General features: G+C 47.5%; 1 protein-coding gene across 3 annotated transcripts; it reads right to left on the reverse strand.

Annotated features, from left to right (window-relative positions):
* Window positions 1-1,069: 1,069 nt before the first annotated feature.
* IGSF1 (immunoglobulin superfamily member 1) lies at window positions 1,070-14,290 on the reverse strand. 3 transcript variants are annotated; one of them, XM_047082118.1, is made up of 19 exons: window positions 14,221-14,290; window positions 14,045-14,071; window positions 13,332-13,613; window positions 12,709-12,996; window positions 10,504-10,788; window positions 9,984-10,277; window positions 9,243-9,521; window positions 8,784-8,904; window positions 6,855-6,925; window positions 6,728-6,760; window positions 6,051-6,341; window positions 5,483-5,761; window positions 4,609-4,896; window positions 3,212-3,499; window positions 2,743-3,030; window positions 2,260-2,547; window positions 1,870-2,148; window positions 1,348-1,471; window positions 1,070-1,205 (listed from the first exon to the last, which is right to left on the reverse strand). In XM_047082118.1, exons 1-19 carry the CDS (start codon window positions 14,288-14,290, stop codon window positions 1,070-1,072), a joined length of 4,011 nt encoding a protein of 1,336 aa, XP_046938074.1. The 3 variants fall into 3 exon arrangements, with proteins under 3 accessions (XP_046938074.1, XP_046938073.1, XP_046938075.1); XM_047082117.1 differs by having other exon boundaries at window positions 6,728-6,775; XM_047082119.1 differs by lacking the exon at window positions 14,045-14,071.
* Window positions 14,291-19,625: the final 5,335 nt, after the last annotated feature.

Raw genomic sequence — 19,625 nt, forward strand, 5'->3', positions numbered from 1 at the left:
CCTCCTCTAGGACCTGTAGGACAATTCCTCTGAGGTCTTGAACAGGTTCAAGGAACTAGGTAAGCCCCCTTCCCCAATCCAATCCCCCTAATGTGTACTGAGTTCCCACCCATGGAGCAAATGTCATGCTGATCCAGGGAGGAACATCAAGGGCTCAAAATGCAAGCCAGCAGTCACTTGGAGTCCTGGGAGGAGACACTGGGAGGCTCCCGTCTTCAAATCAACCACCGCACCTGCTTACTCTCTGAGATCCCAACACCAGATACCGATTTCTTTGGGAAAACAAAGCTCTCTTTAGGGATCATCAAACTATTCAGCTTTTATCAATCATTTAGACTTAAGAGTGAATTAATGTACACTCCATGATTGTTAGGTAAGGAAGGGCCACAAAGCAACTTTGTCAATTTCAAAGTTTTGCAGAGGGCTAATTCTGATGTTTGAAGGCAGGCATACTACGGACCTACAAGTAACAGGGTAAAAAGGATATACTTTTAATGTTTGCCCTCCTTGGGCTGAACTTGGAAGGAACATCGCCATTCATCCATTCATCCATCCAATAATGAGATGGAAAGATAAAAGGACATTCTACTCAGTGACGATGTCTCAAACCAAATTGGGAAGTATTCTTTTGGAGCCTTCCCTCCTTCCCCACCCCATCCTTAAGCCCCTTCTTTTGTGCTAGCAACCTCATGCTCTCTTACTCTTCCATGGAGGTCAGTTCCAATACACCATTTCTATGCTGTAAGTAGACAACTGATCCATGGAAAAACCACTGCCATAGTTTTTTCAGTTAAATAGTGAATACTCTATTTATTCAGAAGATATGTTTTTAATAGAATTTCATGCACCAGTAAATCAGTACAGTGAGGAGTTACAGGGGTAGGGAATCTCTCTTCAGGAAACATCTCACCCTGTAAGAGCTCTCAACTCCCAGAATCCCCTTGACCCAGCTCAGGTGATTAGTGGCCAAGAACAGTAGATGGGGTTGACTCCCAGTATAATCAGTTGAATCTGCAGGTCTCTGAGGATAAAAGAGAGGAGAAGAAAGCTCTTGTAAATGAGGAGATTATTATATTGGGACTGGCAGTTCCACTGAGGTTTCCTGAGAGACTGATGAGGGAGAGCTGGTGTTGGTGCCTGGTTCTCCCTCTTGGTTACACTCTTCAAGGGCTATGGTCTGGTCTCTTCCATCTGTCTCTGAGTCCCTGTGTAGAGAAAAAGACATGACTAAGGGAGGACCCAAAACTGTTAACCTAAAAACAGGTTGTGTTATGGGGCTTAGATATTCAAGGAGCATTTCTCCAGCAGCCCTGGGTTTATAGAAGGAGGTTGACATGAGGCATTTACCTGGTTCGGAGTCGAGGCCACTTCTTCCACTCTATGGCTAGCACCACCCCCAAGGCTACAACTACCACCACAATCAGACTACTCCGGACAATGTTCCCCACAGTGCACTCCTGAGCAGCAGGCCCTGTGATGATAAAAGAACAGAAACCAAAGTCATGGAGGTTATCACATGTCTGTTCTCCTGACCTCTTTTTGCCCAGTCATCTGGCCTCCTCCAGGATTCACTTGGAAGCCGCATGTTGAGAATGTGAAGGGGTTGGTCAGAGTCAGTGCTTATGCTGAGGCAGAAGCAGCTCTCCTTTTGGGGGGTAGAAGATGCCTTGAAAGTATCCTGCTCACTATCTGTGAGTGAATCTGAGGTCCCACCTCCCTACCATCCCTGGGAGAAAGATGGCCACACTTGAGGTGTCAGACTACAAACCCTCCCACCTCCACATTTGGGTGGTCTCCATCAGGTCTCCATTGGTGTCTCTGGGATCCCAGGTGGGTCATGCTAAGATGATGGAGGGATTATCCTCTCACCTGCTGCCCCCACCAGCTCCAGGGCATCACTTGGCTCCGACCAGATATCAGGATAGGCCTGGAGGCGGTAGCTGCAGCTATAGTTGCCAATGCCTTTTCCTTCTATGTTGTTGATGACGAAGTCCCCATCCTCTGAGAACTGCTGAGGAGCCTCTTCTCCGTCATGCTCCAGGACAAATTCAACACCTGGCAGGGGTCCTCGGCACTGAAGGGTGATGTCCTTCCCTAGCTTGAACATAGTGCTGGGCCAGGCTGACAGCGAGGGCTTAGGGGGCTTATCTGCAACCAAACAGACAACCAACCAGTGTTAGAAGTGACTCTGAACCTGCTTAAGGCTAACTACTTTAGACTATAAAATCTAGACTATTACTGAGGTCTCTAGGACCTTACCAGTCACCCAGATCTCCAGGAAGTCACTGTGATTGGAAGCCGCAAAGGGAGCAGAATCCAAATAATAAACACAGCTATAGATCCCAGAATCTTCACCTCTCACCGCTGGCATCCAGAAGTCAGCCCTGTACCCGCTTGGCTTCTGTTGCTCCAAAGGCTCTTGAGTGCCCTCCTTCAGCAGGACAAATGTTGAGTCTGGAAGTTCCCCTTGGCATTGAAAAGTCATATTTTCTCCAGGGGCTACAATGGGACCTGGCTGGGCTAAGAGGCTGGGTTTGGGGAGCAAACCTAGAAAAAATTAACTACTGGTCAGAGAGAGGAAGCCACTTTCCAGTGTGCCACCCCTGGAGTCTGTTCAATAAAGAGGGAAGACTGTTGCTTGCCTCTCCTTGAGCTCTTCAAAAACTATTTCCATGAAGTGTCTTGTAGTCCATTCTCTCCTCGCTATGCTCCCATGCCCATTCCAGAGCACCTTCCCCTTACCTGTGACTATGAGTTCCAGAGTGTTGCTAGGCTGTATCTTGATAGGGCTGGTCCAGTCAGGGTGGTAGCAGCAGCTGTAACGCCCTATGCTAGCGCCAGATATATTGGTGATGGGGAATGCCCCGTCATTACTGGTAGATCCCCAGAGCTGCACTGAAGTGGCTTCTCTTTCTTTGTGCAGAATGTACCCTACTCCACGGACTGGCCCCTGACACCAGAGAGTAACATTCTTCCCCACAGGAACCACAGAACTGGGCTCAGCAAACAACCATGGCTTGGGAAACGTGTCTAGGAAGAGATGGAAGATGGAAAGTAGTGAGTATGGAAACTTATCACTAGCTGCATTTACCCTTTACCTTTCTCCTTCTGGATGCAATGGTTCCCCTCTAGGGTCTGGCCTAGCCTTCTACCATCCCTAATCCCTACTCCAGTTGTCTCTGTCCCAGTCTCCTATCTTGTCTGTTCTTACCAGTCACCCAGATCATAATGGGCTTGCTGAGATGCGATCCCCTATTTGACATGGTTGTCTCGTAGTAGACACAACTGTAGTTTCCAGAGTCCTCTGCTCCAACGGTATGGAGGAGGAAGTCAGCTGAGTTCCCTGAGGTGCTCTGGAACTGTAAGGGAACCTGGTTTCCTTCCTGCAAGAGGGCAAACCTCATGCCTGGGAAAGCCCCTTGGCAGCGCAGGGTCACATTCTTTCCAGGAAGCACCACAGGACCTGGCTGCGCCAGGAGAGTGGGTTGCGGGTAGTATTCTGAAATTCAAGAGACCACAACATGAGAGAAGCCTAGCCCCCCACATTCTGCAAATTGCTTTTCTAGTGTTACTGTAAGAAACAGTATGTGTTCATCGTAGCAAATTAGAAAATACTGAAGGGGTGCCTGGGTGGCTTAGTCCATTAAGCGATTGACTCTTGATTTCAGCTCAGGTCATGATCTCACAGTTCATGGGTTTGAGTCCCACATTGGGCTCTGTGCTGACCATGAGGAACCTGTTTGGGATTCTCTCTCTCCCTCTCTCTCTGCCTCTACCCTGCTCATGTGCATGCACTCTCTCTCAAAATAAATAAATTAAACAAAAAAGAAAATACAGAGAAAACCTAAGGAAATACAATTCTACCACTCAAATATAACCATTCTTTATACATTTCTCTGTATTTCGTTTTCATTTTTTCCTATGTGTACCCATATCATTGCAGCTGTAACGATTTGCATATTGGGATCCTACTGTATGCACAGTTGTGTAGGTTAACATTTTTCACTTAACTTTATATAGTAAACAGTTTCCTATGACGTTAATCAGCCTTTGAAAACTATCATTTGTAATGGCTGCATAATATGCAGCTGTCATTTCAAGGTCTTTGCCTTTTCTCTGAGGGCCATCCAGCCCACCAATCTCTGACAGACCATCTAAAGAAAAAGTGAACATTGAGCCTAAAGCTCTAGGCCAAGCCACAAAAAGATTTCAGAAATAAAGCAACATGAGCTTGGCCTTGGGGACTGGACACCCGCAACTGCCTTCCTTCTTTCCCTAGAAGTGAATTACTTGCCTCTCCCTTCTCCCCTCTCCTTTGACTCCTCTCTCTGTATCAATGATAATATAGTCAGCTGCCTTCCATGGACTGCTTACCATGTACCAGGCACTTTCCTAAGCACGTTCTTGGTGACTTTTATTTTATTTATTTATGTACTTGAACAGGCTCCACGCCCAACGTGGGGCTTGAACTCATGACCCTAAGATCAAGAGTCGCATGCTTCATCTTGGTGACTTTAAGAAAGAGCGCTTTTCCTCTCCTGCTGACAGCCCTTCCACCCACTGTCCCAGGGTCAATATTGTCTCCATCTGCATGCCCCCCCTCCTGACCTGTCACCACAAGCTCCACAGGGTCGCTGGGCTCAGACCAGATAGCAAAGTCATAATAGCGGCAGCTGTAATTCCCTCCATCACCAGCGCCCACTGAAATGATCAGAAAGTGAGCTGCACTGGCCCCTGGACTTGCCCAAGAACTGTCACTGGATGCTATTTCACTTCCATCTTTGTAAAGAATAAAGCTCATGTGCTGGTGGGGAGTGGAGCAGTTGAAAGTCACTCGGGCACCAGGAGTGACCACAGGGCTGGCCCATGTCTTGAAGAAGGGCTTGGGGTACATTTCTAGAAGGCAAAAGACAAAACACAACACAAAACCAAATTAAGAAACCAAAAAGAAAGATAGCTAATATAGCAAACATTGATTTCTGGAAGTTGCTTTGTTTTCTATAGCATTTCATTCACCAGTAGGTGCATTTAAAAATCAAAGCAAGTCCACTTTGCAGACAGACTTCTCACAGGGGACTCCTGACCCCCACCCCTCACCTCCTCCGATAGATAGCTAAAAGAGTGAACTTTCACTAGAGCTCTGCTGGTCCCCTGAGGCTCAGTTTGCCCATTTGGGCAAGAAGGGTGAATGGTACCTGCTCCACCTCCCTTGAATATTTGCTCTATATCTAAATAAGATAATTGATCTGAAAATAATTAGAAAACTTAAATCACCCTCCACAAACCCCAGCTATTAATAACGATTATGGCTATTAATATCGCGCAGCCAGAGGCCCCAGCACTCCCAGCGCCACGCCTGCCTGGCTCTAAGATTGGACACAGGCTCCTAGGACCAGCAGCAAAGTTTCTGTGGGGAGAGGAGTGTCTGACCCAGAGCTTTGCCTCCCCCCACTCCTCTCTCACACACCCTTTTCAGTTCTACCTTTTATGACAAGCTCCAGGGGCTCACTGGGCTCAGACCACTTGAAGGGGCGCTTTTCAGTGTGAGTACGGCAGCTATAATTGCCTTGGTCTTTAGCCTCCATTCTTTGGATTGTAAAGAAGGCTTCTCTCCCAACCGCACCAAGTTGCTGGACAGGTTCCTGCACTCCCTCCTTGTACAGAACAAACTCCATGCCTGCCAGCCATCCTTTGCACCGGATTTGCAGTTTCTGGCCCCGGATTGGGGGGGAAGCAGAAATGACAGGTTTGGGGAGCATGTCTGAGAAACAAAATGGGGTGGAAAAGGAGGCCAAAGTTTGGAGGTGGCCAGATGGGACACTTGGAGTCACTTTGTCAGCAAAAAAGAAATCCATCCCGCACTGGCCTTTGACTCTTCCTAGAAGTCTGTTCCCAATCCCCTCCCCCATTTCAGGGCCCGTCCTCTCCTACTTGCAGCACAAGCCCCTTGGGCTCCAGGTCAGTGTGCATTATTCCCCCCCCCCCCAGGAACAGGTTGGAGTCGCAGGGTACTGAGGATCACCCTGGGAGGAGCCTCTGCCTTTTCTTACCTGTGCCCACCAGCTCCAGGGCCTCACTGGGCTCTGACACAGCCATCTCCTCCCACGAATGGCAATGGTAACTCCCGGTGTGGCTCTGGGTCAGGGCGCCAAGGGGGAAGGCAGCCCGGACCTGCTCTGAGGCTGGGCGAGTTGCAATCCACCCGGTCCCATCCTTCAGCAACACAAACTCCTTAGTTGAGCCAGAAGGGCTTCTGCACCAGAGGGTTAAGTTCTTCCACGGGGCAAGAGGGAAGTTGGTCTCTGCCCACAGCTCAGGCTTAGGGGCTGGCATGATTATTTCTAGAAACAGCAGAGTTAATGAAGCCATCTTCCCTCCTCCCTCCCCTCCCCCCTTCTTTGCCCTTGAACCCCCTACCCAGATCACATTGCCCACCTCCCCTTTCAACCCAAACCCAAACTCTTTCCTTCCTTCTGCAGGTGCTAGGGGAAAGAGGAAGCTTATGTCTCAGCTGAGCCTCAGAAAAGCGCAGAAGCTTGGGAGGGGGGCATTTTGCAGGCAGAAAAGCAGAGTTGGAGGCCGAATTTTGCCAGCAGCTTTAGCAAGTGCCCCTTCCTGGCTGTCTTTCCCTCCCAACCAGTCACTCCCTGGCCACTGACACTGACACTCTGTAGTTATTTCGGATCTCCAGGAAGGAATGTCCCAGTCTGGAGCAGGAAAAACTCACCAGTCTCTTCTGTCAATACCCCATTGCACAGTCCTGCAAAAGAAATTGCTGCCAGGGCTCTGCCCCCTCCCGCACGGGATTCCCCCGGCCTTCTGCCCAGGCCCCTTCCCCACCCCCTTGTACTCACCACAGCAGAAGAGGACAGTGACTATGAAGAGCATGGTGACCCCTTGAGCAGTCCCCAGCAACCAGGCTTCTCTAGTGAGACCAGAAAAGAGACGAGAGGAACTGCTGGGGTTAGGGGGAGGGCGGAGAGAAGGGGGCGGCAATTTATGTCATTGGCTTTCTCACCACCCAATAGGGATTGGATTTGGGCAGGATAATGGGATATAATCTTTTCTGACATCGATGACTTTTCTTTTTGAGGACCTCACCACCTACAAACCTCTTGGTCTTTCATGACCCACGTGCCCCCCCGCCCCCTCCCCCTCCCCAGCCTGTATCAGGTGTCAGCTCCCCTTGGCCCCTGATTAGGCTGTTGCTGGAACTGAGTTGTCAGATGTGAAAATGCTTTTGTAACCCCAGCCCTCAGAACCCCTGGAGCTCAGAGTGATCGGCAGCTCTGGGTGGTGGGTGTGGGGGTGGAGGGAAAAATCTTGGGTGTTTCTCAGTCATCAAGTTTAAGTTTGGAAGTTTTTATTATGGCAGTATTGGTCCTCAGACCGACCTGCCTCACCTGCCTTTGTTATGGAAGGGTTGCCTAGGCAGCCGTGGTGAATTACCGGAAGATTGTCAGTGCTGAGCTAAGCTTGTCAGAGAGTGGGATCTCTCTACCCCCACCCAGATTATGACTAGCAATGTGCAGCAGCTTTGGGTTATGGGTCCTGTAGAATTAGATGATATTAAGCCAAAATCCACTTGGCAATTTGTACTTAGAAAACACTGACCCCCCTCCCCTTCCTGATCACGAAAACATGCTTTTCAAGCTGCTTTTTCTCAAATCTGTTTTCTGAACCCATTCTTTGATGCGGTGGTCCTGAGTTGAAGTAGGGCACTTGAAGCCACATTTTTTCTAACTCCTGGCTTTGAGGTTACCCCCAGATGCAAGACTCAGGATAGATTCTAAGGGCAACTAAGACTGGACCCCCACTGAGACCTTTTGTAAACTCAAAGGGTGGTGGTTTTTGCAGAAGATTTAGGGGGCTCCCTTCTAATTACCCAAGCACTCTGTCCTTCAGATCCTAGTGGAAAACACAGACACAAATCATAGTCATCAGCCTTTGTGTATTGAATACACAAAGGCCTGTGATAATGGTGAGGGGGCTACAGCCAGGAACTAGGAGGTTGGGGGGGGCTAGATAAGGCATTCAGGGGCTGAAGCCCCCATGAAGCTGGGAGCTGTCATTTGTCTCCTTGTTTTTAAGCAGAACAGCTTAAGCACAAGCCATGGGATCAGAGAGAGAGGGAGATGGTCCAGAGGACTCCAAAGGATCATAGGAAATGGCAGGACAACCTGTTTGTTTCAGAGGAAGCAGTTTGATGCCCAGGCCCAATCCACTGCCTCATCAGATGCCCATCTAGGTTAAGATTATACTCTCAGGAAGCCCTGCGCAGATGGTTGGAGGCCAGAGCAGTGGAAATACTGGTTTCTAGGGCAACTAGGATGGACCACAAGGCTCTTTAGCCCTTGAAAGCTAGGAGTAATGATGAAAAGTTGGGATGGGAGTTGGGTAACACCTGGAGACATAGGACAGCTTGGCTTCTTACAAGAGAAGAAGTTCAGACTAAGTTAATGTGGAAGACATCAATCATCTCTGAGGGGCTGAGATTTGGGTACTCTCCCATTGGGGGGGAAATCAATGGATGAGGTTCTGATTACTTCTCATCTCTTAGAAGTATATGTTTCTCCACCCTCTGGCTTGGGTGCTGACCTCTCTGCAAGGTGAAAGAGAAACAGCTGGGATGAGAAAGTCTTGTCTTTGACACCCAGAAGGTGGGGCATACAAAGGGTGTGACCCTGTGACTTGTATCAAATAGAGCATGCCCTGTGTCTGAGTTTCTGGGGAGCCTGGACTGAGCTATATTGAAAAACAGGAGGCTGGGACAAGACAGTTACCTGATTCTGAGTCTCCGACACTTCCACCTTATCCACAGCACTACCAACAGCAAGGCAACAAGCTGCATGAATAGGGACAGCCTGATAGCTTCATTCAGAACGTAATTCCAGGTGAGAAAGCCTGTGGCTAGAGAAGACCAGAAGAAGGGGCCTTGATAGAGAAAGGGGGAGGCAAAAACATTCAGGGGAGGGGTGACAGGGGCTGGTTCCTGATGGTGAAGGGAAGGTGAATAGAAGTGGCCTTCTTTTTCATAAAGAATGGGAGCTTTGAAAGTATCCTGCTCACTGCCTTTGAATGATTATGAGGCCACCCCAGGGGAGGAGTGCACAAACACGAGGACCTTAACTTATAAGCCCCTGACTCCCCTTTCCATAGCTTTCTGGGCACTGCTCTGGGATCCCAGGGCTATCATGACCAAAGCCACGGAGGGGCATACACATGAAGAGCTGTCCTCTCACCTGCTGGCCCCATCAGCCTCAGGGGCTCACTGCGATGTGACCAGATGTTGGGGTGTGCTTCTATGCGATAACTACAACTGTAGGTCCCTGTGCCTTTCCCTTCAGCATTACTGATGATGAAGTCTCCATCCACCGAGAATTTTTGGAATGTTGCTCTTTCCTCCCATTCCAGAGAAAATTCGAGTACTGGATGAGGTACTCGGCACTGGAGGGTAATTGCCTTTCCTAGCTTGAACACAGTGCTGGGCCAAGCTGACAGGGAGGGTTTGGGGGGCTTATCTGCACCAATCCAGAAACCAGAGTTAGAATAAGTGACCTTGAACTCAATACCCCTTCCCCCAACAAATGTTTCCCAGCTTCCTATTTGATCTTTTCTGCTTTTCCACTTCCACTAGATCAGAGGTCTCAAACTTTGTGCATCAGAACCTTTTGGCCCACTCCTCAGTGCTCTAAAGACTCTTGGGTTTCTACCTTCTCTCAGGAAGACCTGACACCTGTGAGTTTCCCCTGGCCAGAAGGAAAATAACTTTTCCAGGGGACACAATGGGGCTAGGCCATGCTGAGAGGTAGGACTTGGGTAGCAATCCTGGGAGAGAAAATACCTAAAGTTTTTGGAGAAAATTCCACACCACCTTCCTAGTGTATATTTCCTTGGCTCATAAATCCAAGAGGGTATAGGGCTGCTAGCTCCTTCTTAGAATACAATAATGGTGATAAAAACACACATTTGTTAGCACTTGCCTACAACCACGAGCTCCATGGTGTTGTGTGATGTCATCCTGATGGAGGTCTTCCAGGAGAGGAGATAGAGGCAGCTATAGATGCCAGCATCACTGTAGGTCACATTGTTGAGGAAGAATGACTCATCGTCATCAGTGCTGGCAGTATCCAAGAGCTGAAGTGGTTTGTCTTCTCCTTTCTTATAGAGTGCAAGCCCCACTCCATCCACTGGCCCTCGACACCACAGGCTCACGTTCTGACCCATTTGGACCACAGGACTGGGCTGAGCAAGTAGCCAGGTCTTGGGGAAAGTGTCTAGGACAAGACCCAAAATAGAAAGGGCTAGTAGTCTGCCTCGCTTCCCACCACTAAGGGTTCTCTTCCTCCAGTCCACCCTTGGCAAATCCTAAGCCCAGTTGTACAAATTCTGCTCTCTTCCCCACTGTTAGCCCTGGCTGCATGACCAGGTTCTCCAGGAGGCCCAGAGGGAGTTGTATATCCTTAGCCCCTAACATAGATGAATGGCATTCCCCTCTCTTACCGGTCACCCAGATTTTCAGGATATCACTAAGGAGTGAACCCCTGTATGACCCATCATAGTAAAAACAGAGGTAATGTCCAGCATCATGGATTTTCAAAGCCCGAAAGAAGAAATATGCCTCATTTTTTATTGGCCTCTTGCGGTAAAAGGATTTGTCCAAGTCTTCAAGCCTTATTAGGGCAAATGTCATTCCATAGATTGGCCCCTGACACCTGAGGCTCAGGCTTTCTCCAGGTGCCATAATGGGCCCAGGATATGCTGTCAGAGTTGGTTTGGGATAGAGTCCTAGAAAAGGGAGAGACCCTGAATTAGCAATAGGTTGAATCTTCCCTATTATCTTCTAGTTTTATTTTCCTAGTTCTTTCTAAAGACAGGGAGTGGTAGCTGAAGTTTAGCCTCTACTCTCTCTCCCTTCCTTGAATCTCAGTCTCTTCTAGGAGATAATCCAGGGCATGTCCACTTAGGCACCTCCCCGCTCACCAGACTTAATCAGATCCACCGAGCTCTATCTATGTATAGATAGGGCTGTGTCTCCGTGGAATAGCTACATCTGTAATTGCCTGTATCTTTAGGTTCCTGGAATGCCAAATGTACTTCTTCCAACCACCCAAGAAACCAAACTTCTTAAAGTGTACTTTTGATGCTATCTTTGTAGAGCATGAATACTACTGCAGGAATAAAAATGGCTTTCAAACACATTAAGCCCAATAAGACCCTACTTCCAGCACAAGATAGGAAGAAACCAATAAGGAGGGATTGGCCAATAAGTCTTCAACCCAAAGAAATCTGTTAATGGGGCCACACCCTCTTTTCCATGTACTGTTCCCCTAAGGGGATGATACTACAAAATAAGGGGCGGGCCTTACTCCCATACCATTCCTTCTTACCCACTGCCATCCCAGGTAGACCCACCCATCCATTATTAGAAAGATCAGCTCTGTCATGTGCTCATTGAGCATTTAGGATGTAGCATTCAGGCATCATGTAGGTATAAGGGTTTACAAGTAGACACAGTCCCTGTCAGCAAAGAGTTGATGGCCTAGTGAGGGATAACCAGCGAGTAGGTAACTGCCAAAGTGTATGTTAGTGGAATCTACTCTGGAAGGACATTCGTGCAACAAACATCCATACACACAGTTCAAACAGTCTTTGTTATTTGATCCTCAATAAGAAGCTATACTAATGAAATTAACATCTACCATTTATTGAGAACTTATATGCCAGGCACTGTACATATATTATATTTAGGCAAATCCTCACAACAACCCTGTGAGGTAGGCATTATTCTAATACCAGTTTTGCAAATCAGGAAACTGAGGCACAGAGGGGCATCATACAGTAGGTTGTATAGATACCGTCATCCCATTTTAGAGTGGGGGAAACCAAAGCACAGAGAGGTGAAGTGACTTGCTCAAGATCACACAGGGAGGTGGTGTCAGAGGTTGAACTAGAAACCAAGATTACTGCTTCTAAGTCCAGGGTACCTTCTGTTGCGCCACGGCTTTCCCCAAGCCTATTGATGGGGATTGATGGAATAACTGATGCAAATGTGGCCAATTCTGTCTAAAAGCATCTAGGCCATGGGGTGGGCAAATTGGGGCTCGGGTGTGCGTCTGGCATTTGAACATTTTCAGGAGACTTCTGCTGTGTTTAGAGGTTGACTGTCTTATCAGATTTACATATACAGGACTGAAGTCATTTATGAAGCCATTTCTAAAATACAAACTATCACCTTTTACCATTTTTGTTTATTTTTATCACCAGCACTTGCACAATCCATTCTGTTTTCCACACTTACAAATAATAATCACAAATACAATAAAAATGCATTTAAAATTTAAAAACCAGCTTATAAGACTGCAGTGGCAGTGCCTGGCACATATTAAGTGCTCAATAAATATTAGTCAAATGAATGAATGAATGCATCATGTTCAATAAATAGAGAACAACAAAGCTGTGATGAGTTGAAGCTGCCGCACACTTGGTTGGGCTCACTTGCTAGCAAAGTGATTGGCTCCCACACATCTGCCTTGTAGAATGTGGGATTCTAATTTGCATCTCAGTAAAATGTCACATGACTGTAGCTCAGAGGCCTTGCAGGGCCTAGGACCTGGCTAAGAAAAGTAAATTCAGAAAGCCTGGTTCATCCAGCCATGATCCCTGGGACAACAATCATCAGACCCCAGCAGCCATAGCCACACCCACCTGCCACAATCAGCTTCAGGGGGTTGCTGGGCTCTGACCACAGAGTGGGGAGCATCTGGATATGAGTGCGGCAGATATAAACCCCTTCGCTCTCAGGTGTCATGTTGGCAATGGAGAATATGGCCACTGTCCCAGTTGGGATTTGGTAATCCACGGGCTCTGCATATCCCTCCTTGAACAGCATGAATACCAAATCCTGCAGCCAGCCATGGCAGAGTATGTTAACATTACATCCAGGAAGAGGGGAGGTCTCAGCCTGGATCCAGAAGATGGGCTTGGGCAGCTGACCTAGAAGGAGAGAATGAACTAGAATTCAGGTAGAGCAAGGATAGCGCTGCTCAGTGAGCAGCAGAGGAGAGTGCTACTTAAAGAAGACTTCCCTTTACCATCCTTATTTGCCACCCTTCCCTCTCCCATCTAGGGTCTCCCCTATGTTCCAGAGACTGCAACCTCATTCTGCATTGCCTATAAAGAGTAGGCACTTACTGTGGAATGCCTGCATGTATGCATTCATGCATTTGAGGTAAACGAATGAATTAATTAAACAAATCATGCTCTGCGAAGGCAAGTTTGAATTCCAGGAGCTGGAGTTTATTCTTGACTATCTGTCACTGTCTTCTTACCTGGTGCCTCCAACTCTAAAACTTTACTGGGCTCTGACCAGCCTGTCTCCTTCCAGTAGCAGCACCTGTAAAGACCTGCATTGTACTTAGTAAGGGCACCTAAAGGGAATGAAACTTGGAAGGTCTTGGAGGAAGGGCGGATCCAGGTCATCTGTGTCTTATCCTTCAGCAGCAGGAACTTGCTTGAAATCCGAGAGGGGCTTTTGCACCAAAGTGTTATGTTCTCCCAAGGGGCCTGAGGGTAGTTGGTCTCTATCCACAGCTCTGGTTGTGACTGCATCACTGTCATTTCCAAAGATCACAAAGATGTGAGTGGTCCGACACTCTCCCTCCCACAGCATGCCCCACAACGTCCCTTAAAATCAGCTGTGACCCCGATTCCTTTTTTTGTCTTCCCTCGGGGACAAGAGTGTCTGCTCCTGTGGGAGATGGGATAGGGACCCCAGGATATTTGTTCAAGGGATTCAAGTGAGTTGGGGAACACAGCACAAGTCTGGCTTCCTTTCCATCTGAGGTAAAGCTTTTTATTATTCTGTGGGAAACCAAGTCACGAAGTGAGGGGCTCTGATTCCCAACCAGCTCAATCTGGGAATTATCTTTGTGGTCTCAAGGCAGTTATGTCCAGGGGCCATGGAGGCAGCTGATGTCTCGGAACCTCCAAGAAGTGGCAGGTTCCTGAGGTGGTGCCACCTGAGGTGGCAGGACTGACTTACCTATCGATGTCATACCCAGACTCAGCCCTGAAAAGAGACAGAATGGTAAAGGAGGGCCCACACACTGACCCCACCAACTCTCATTCCCCAAAAGTCTCTCCTCCCACCCCAAGGTGTCCACTCATAGGGGTACCTGTGACAGGATCACTTGCCCCTCACCCCTTCCTTGTACTCACGAATGCAAAAGAGCAAGACAGTAAATGTCCGCAACATGGTGGGTCGCTGCCCTGGCCAGTCCAGGGTCATGGGGCCTCTGGTGCTCAATGTGCACTTCAAGTCTGGCACGGCTCTGCCCCTCAGCAGGTGGTGAGATCTAAAAGCAGAAGTATTTTTACTCAGAGGACTTGTCCTGCCCCTCAAAGTTGAGTTTGAATCACTAAACTGCACTTGACAGCCCTACCTTCCACTCCCTCAGAGGCATGAAAGGTACTACAAGGTCACCTGCCCCTTTGCCCCACCCCCTTCTCTTCCCACCCAAGGTCTTTGCTGGCATCTAAGATGTCAGATTGGTTGAAATGTCTGTACATCCCTGGAATCTCAGAGGCCCAGAGGGCAAGTTAATCCAGCCCAGAGGGAGCCCATGGGATGATAGAGATGGGAGGGGTAGGGAGTAATCTTTTTAGATTAGATTAGATAGATAGATAGATTGATTGATTGATAGATTGATAGATAGATAGTCTGAGTTCTCCAACAACCTAGGAAAGGGGGCTTTCCTGCCATCTCCATTTTTCTGGCAAGGAAACTGAAGCTTAGAGAAGATATATTTAATTTGCCCAAAGTCAAAAGATTAAATACTAAGGCCAAAATTCATGTTTAGCTCCGATGCCAATACTCTAAAACCAGTATTTAAATTCCCCCTTTCTTACATTTACTCACCTTTCCCATTTCACACCATCCAGGCCCTCCCTTCTGTAGATTGCCTCAGACGCAGTATTACGCTCATTCTTATCTCTTGCCCCCCCAAAGGTTAAAACTCCCCATCTTAAGTAGGTGTTGGAGAATCAAGGTGCTTGAGCTAATTAATATAAGGCGTAAATGATGTATTGGCTGCCCATAATTTATAAGCAATTTTGTTCATTGCTCCTAAGGATATAGAGAATTGTTTGAATTTCAGAGAATATGGTAAAAATACTTAAATTCAGCGAGGCCTTTTCATTTTCCAAAAACCCCACTACTGACCACATGTGCACAAGATAGACCCTTTATACTTTCTTGCCTCTTCTCCCCCACCACACCCAAAGTATCCATTTGCCAAGGGAAGGTGTATCCCCACTACACACAAACTCAAGCTAACTCTCCTCCACCAACTCTCTCTATTCAGACTCTGAGGTACTGGCTGTTTAATCCTAGCTCAGGCTCCATAGCTCAGGGGTTAGAGCACTGGTCTTGTAAACCTAGCTCAGTAGAGCAAGGTAAAGGCAGCTCCCAGAACAGAAAAGGGGTGTTTTTGCTTCACCCCAACAGACCCTCGTAATGCAGCCTCTAATCTGTTCCAGGGCTAACACCGGGCAGGTTGGAGGAGCAGGAAAACAAGAAGATTCATTTTCAAACATCTGGGCTGTAGGAAACAGGTGGAAAGTCAGAGATCCAAGGAGACAGTTTCCTTTTGCCTTTTTCACTTTACATTGAGGAAGGATGCTCGAATTACCCTCTCTGGACTTTTTTTTTTTCTTTTATCCGTGAAGTTGGGGAGAAACACCTACCTAGCATTTTTGTTGTGTTGGATCAGAGATAATATATGTACAAGGCACACAGTAAGCATTTCATTAAAAGGTAGCTATTTTTCTTCTTCCCCAAGGGGGTATTAACCTCGTGTGGCACCCTAACGATGCTCATCCCATCTCAGTTCCTAGAGCCCCTTTTCCCTGCTCTTCTCAGGGCCAGGCCCAGGCCCAGGCTTGAGTGCCACCCTGTTGCTTTGTTCCCCCAGGGCTCTGGGCCAAGATTTATTGGGGAAGCCAGGTTCTACTGCCAAGGGAAAGGTTCAACCTGGGATTCTGCCCAGAAATGCCATCTGAGATTCCACAGTGGCCACTTAGACCCCTAAACCAGGGTTTTGCCTCCTGGGGACTTGAGCAGAATGAAGGAACCTGGGCTTCTCAGCATGGCTGACCCCTCCCCAATCACTAAGGATCCAGCCCAAATGAGGACTCTTGTGCCCAGGGAATTTGGGAAACAGCCGCCAGCTTTAGGTTAATTGGCCACGCCCATTTGGGGGCTTTCACACCCCCACCCCCACCCCCAACTTCCAAGGACTAGCCCTTTTACCCTCTCCTTCTATTCCACCCCAAGCACTTTCCCCACCCTTAGGCAGCGCCGCAGTGCTTTTGAGGGTGACATACCCGAAATGTCTAATGGCTCGCCCCCTGCATAGCTTTGAGGGCTCCAGGAATCAAAGGGGTTGGGCTCGGCGGGGTGCCGGGTACATGCTTCGCTAGGGGTTTGGAGGGAAGACTGAGAAGGAAAAGGGAAGATATTTACAGTGCCCAGAGATTCTCAGGGAGGCAAGGCTGGGATCCGTGGAGGGACGGAGAAAGGGAGGGATGAAGGGGGTAGCGGGTAGAGACTGGGGAGCAGTTTGATTTGCGGCAATTAGTTACAGCAGGGAGACTATTTCGGGGGCTTTTGTTTAGGATCTGATGGCCAGTATTTAATCTTCAGCCACTGGGCTATGCGCTCATTTGCAGGTACTTACGGTAGTTGAAGCCCCGCTCCGATGTTGGAGATTCTCCAGTGAGCTCCTCCAGATGCAGCAAACTGCCCGGCATGAGAGGAGCTGTTTAAGGACAGCCCCTCGGGCTCCGAGCCCCGCCTCCCTCTCTTCCCCCGCCTGCTCGCCTGCCCCGCTGCTCCAACCTCCTCCCCTCCTTCAGCCTGGCTCTGGGAGCCCACCTACACCAACTCTGCCTGACACCTGCAGTCCTCTGATGGCCGGGATTTCTCCGCCCCTCCCAGCTCTCCGCCTCTCTCCAGACTCGCTGCAGAGGTTGCCCGAGCCAAATTCAGGCCCCTGCCCCCTCTCCTGCCGCTCTGAGTTTCACTGGGTCACGGTATTCTGGAGGGGAGAGGGCCAGCTCTCAGGACTGCCAAAGCTGTAGATCTCTCCTCTCCAGCTCCCAATGCCTTTAAAGGGATCTCGGATCTTCCTCTGCCCATTTAATGCCCCACTTATGCATGCACGTCGCCACCACGGTTTAATTGCTTACTGTGCGCCTCGGGGCCCTGGGCAGCTATCGGTTCGAGTCTTCATAGCAACCCTACAAGATGTGTTACTTCACTCCGTTTTACAGATGAGGAAACTGAAGCTCAGAGAGAGTTAAGTGAGTTGGACAGCCTCCAAAGTCCAGTTTGGGATAAAAGCCCAGGCTTTGGAGACACAGCAGTTTGGATTTCAGTCCAGGTTCAGTAGCTGAGTGACCTGAAGTGAGTTACACTGTCTGAGTCCCAGTTTTCCCATCTGTAAAAGAAAACAGTAGAAGCTAAGGTGGCGCAGGGCTTTGGATAGCGCAAGTCAAACTTCCAGCACAGCATGCTAGAATATGGTAGGTGCTCAATCAATGGTAGCTGCTGCCGCCACTACTACCATTAATCTGTAAAGCATTCTCCAAATGCCCTAGAGTAACATGCTTTCAATGATGTAGACAACCTTCCACAGATTTCGTTGGTCATAAAAGACTTTTTGAAATGAGAAATGTATGGGTAAGATGCTAACCAAAGCTCCTGACATCTAGTGTATGATGGGATTAAAATGCAGCGTCCAAGAAACTCACAGATCAATGCATTGTCGGGAAGAAATAGCCCAATTAAACATAAAAGATTACAAATTATCTAGAGAAAAAATACTGCAATTTAAGAACAAACCATGTAAAAACCAAATAACAGCTCTTTTTAACAGGCAAAGTGAATATCATCTCTTTATGCATCAGGTAATAGCAGTTGTAGCTTCCTGGCATCCTCTGTTCCCACACACCATTATAAACTACAGATTATCCCTCAAGGAAAAGCATAGTCATATGAATATAAACATATGTTTTGGGGGGCAGGTTATTTAACCTTTTCGAGACTCAGTTTTCTTACTTGTAAAATGGGGATAATAATTGTACTTACCATCACACAGGGTTTTGGGTAGGATTGAATGAAAATCCCCAGGTAAACCACTACATGGTGCCTGGGTCACAGCAAGCCTCCATTAATTCAATGAATGGTTGTCAAGTATTTTCTTTGTGCCAGGCATTGTCTTCCATGCTGATGATTTAGAAAGAATGGAAGTTTCTGCTCCTTTATTTGCTATTATTATGTTTGAGTTTCTGCTTCTAAGGAGTTTGTGGTCTAAGGACAAATAGTAATGGAAAACATGCCAGAGGAAGGGGCACCATTAGAGTCAGAGAATTGCACTAGGAAAGTGCTTGCAATTTGCTGTTACTGTGGGCCTAGATGAGGGCGGTGGAACCAGTGAAGGAGGGGAGAGCAAAGGTTCCTGAAACATGTGAAAGATCAAATTGGCTCAATGTGACGATTGTTTGGAATATGGTAGTGATAGTTACTATCTGTCAGGATGGAAATATCCATGCCAATTTTCAAAACACTTGTATAGAAATTACTATGATAGTACCAGGGACTAAGTGCTTTATAAATATCAACTCATTTTCTCCCCATAACAACACTATGGGATAACTATCATCGTTGGCCCCATTTTACAGATGAAGAACCTTAAACAGAGAGCCAATTGAGCAAATTGCCTGAAGGCGACACAGCCAGCAAATGGCAGAGCCAGGATTTATATCCAGACAGTCTGTATATACAGTCCCATGTTCCTTCTTTTTTTTTTATTTGCCTTGATTTTAATATATCTACAATTGGGTTTTATATAGAAAGGCTTTCTAAAACCTTTTATGCAAAGTAACTGAACAACTTCTTAGCTCTTTCAATCTTTCTTTTCAATAAAGTATAATTGATATACAACATTATATCAGTTTCAGGGGTACAACATAATGATTCAATGTTTGTATGTATTGTGAAATGCAATCCCATGTTCTTAACCACTACCCAATGCTGCCTCTGCATTGGATGCTTGGAATGATAAAACTAAAAAAATCATTAATTAAAATTAAAAAACAGATTTTACTTAGTAAAATAAAAAAGCAACAATCAAATGCATTGTTAAGAACGTAGAAAAAGGCAATGATAGTGTCCCCCTGCTCTTTACAAGTCCTTGGCTGAAGCTTGTGCTTTGGACCAGCAGCCTGAATCTAGAGCCCAGGTTCCCCGCTAACTGACCGGAAGACTGCAGAAGGTCCTGGGGTTGCATAGATAAGAATACAACTCACTCTCACACTTGCTCTGGGACACTATGAGATTCAGGCCTCCTACAAGCCAACTCATTCAAACTACAGCTGGCAATTGAGACACGAGAAGTTTCATCTCTAGGCTACCTCTGTGGGTCTTGAAACTTGCAGCCTGCCTGCAAAAGGAGAAACACTGTCTGGCCAACCTTTCTAAAGAAAACTTGAGTAGGCCAATAATAAATATAAAGCTGGTGATAGAGGCCAACGTAGTCCAGGGCTGAGACTTAGCTAGGATG

Source organism: Lynx rufus, unplaced genomic scaffold (assembly GCF_022079265.1).
Source record: "Lynx rufus isolate CCGP_SWC_20201006 ecotype Redwood Valley unplaced genomic scaffold, mLynRuf1.p SCAF_19, whole genome shotgun sequence".
Classification (NCBI taxonomy): domain Eukaryota; kingdom Metazoa; phylum Chordata; class Mammalia; order Carnivora; family Felidae; genus Lynx; species Lynx rufus.

Bases quoted from the DNA above. Each gene is read 5' to 3' on its own strand.
- IGSF1 (XM_047082117.1), bottom strand. From the start codon at position 14,290: ATGACCCTGGACTGGCCAGGGCAGCGACCCACCATGTTGCGGACATTT. The intron at 10,278-10,503 runs GTAAGAGAGGGG...GTCTTGTCCTAG, and splicing joins CCTGAAAATCTGGGTGACCG to ACACTTTCCCCAAGACCTGG. The intron at 5,762-6,050 runs GTAAGAAAAGGC...TTTGTTTCTCAG, and splicing joins CCTGGAGCTGGTGGGCACAG to ACATGCTCCCCAAACCTGTC.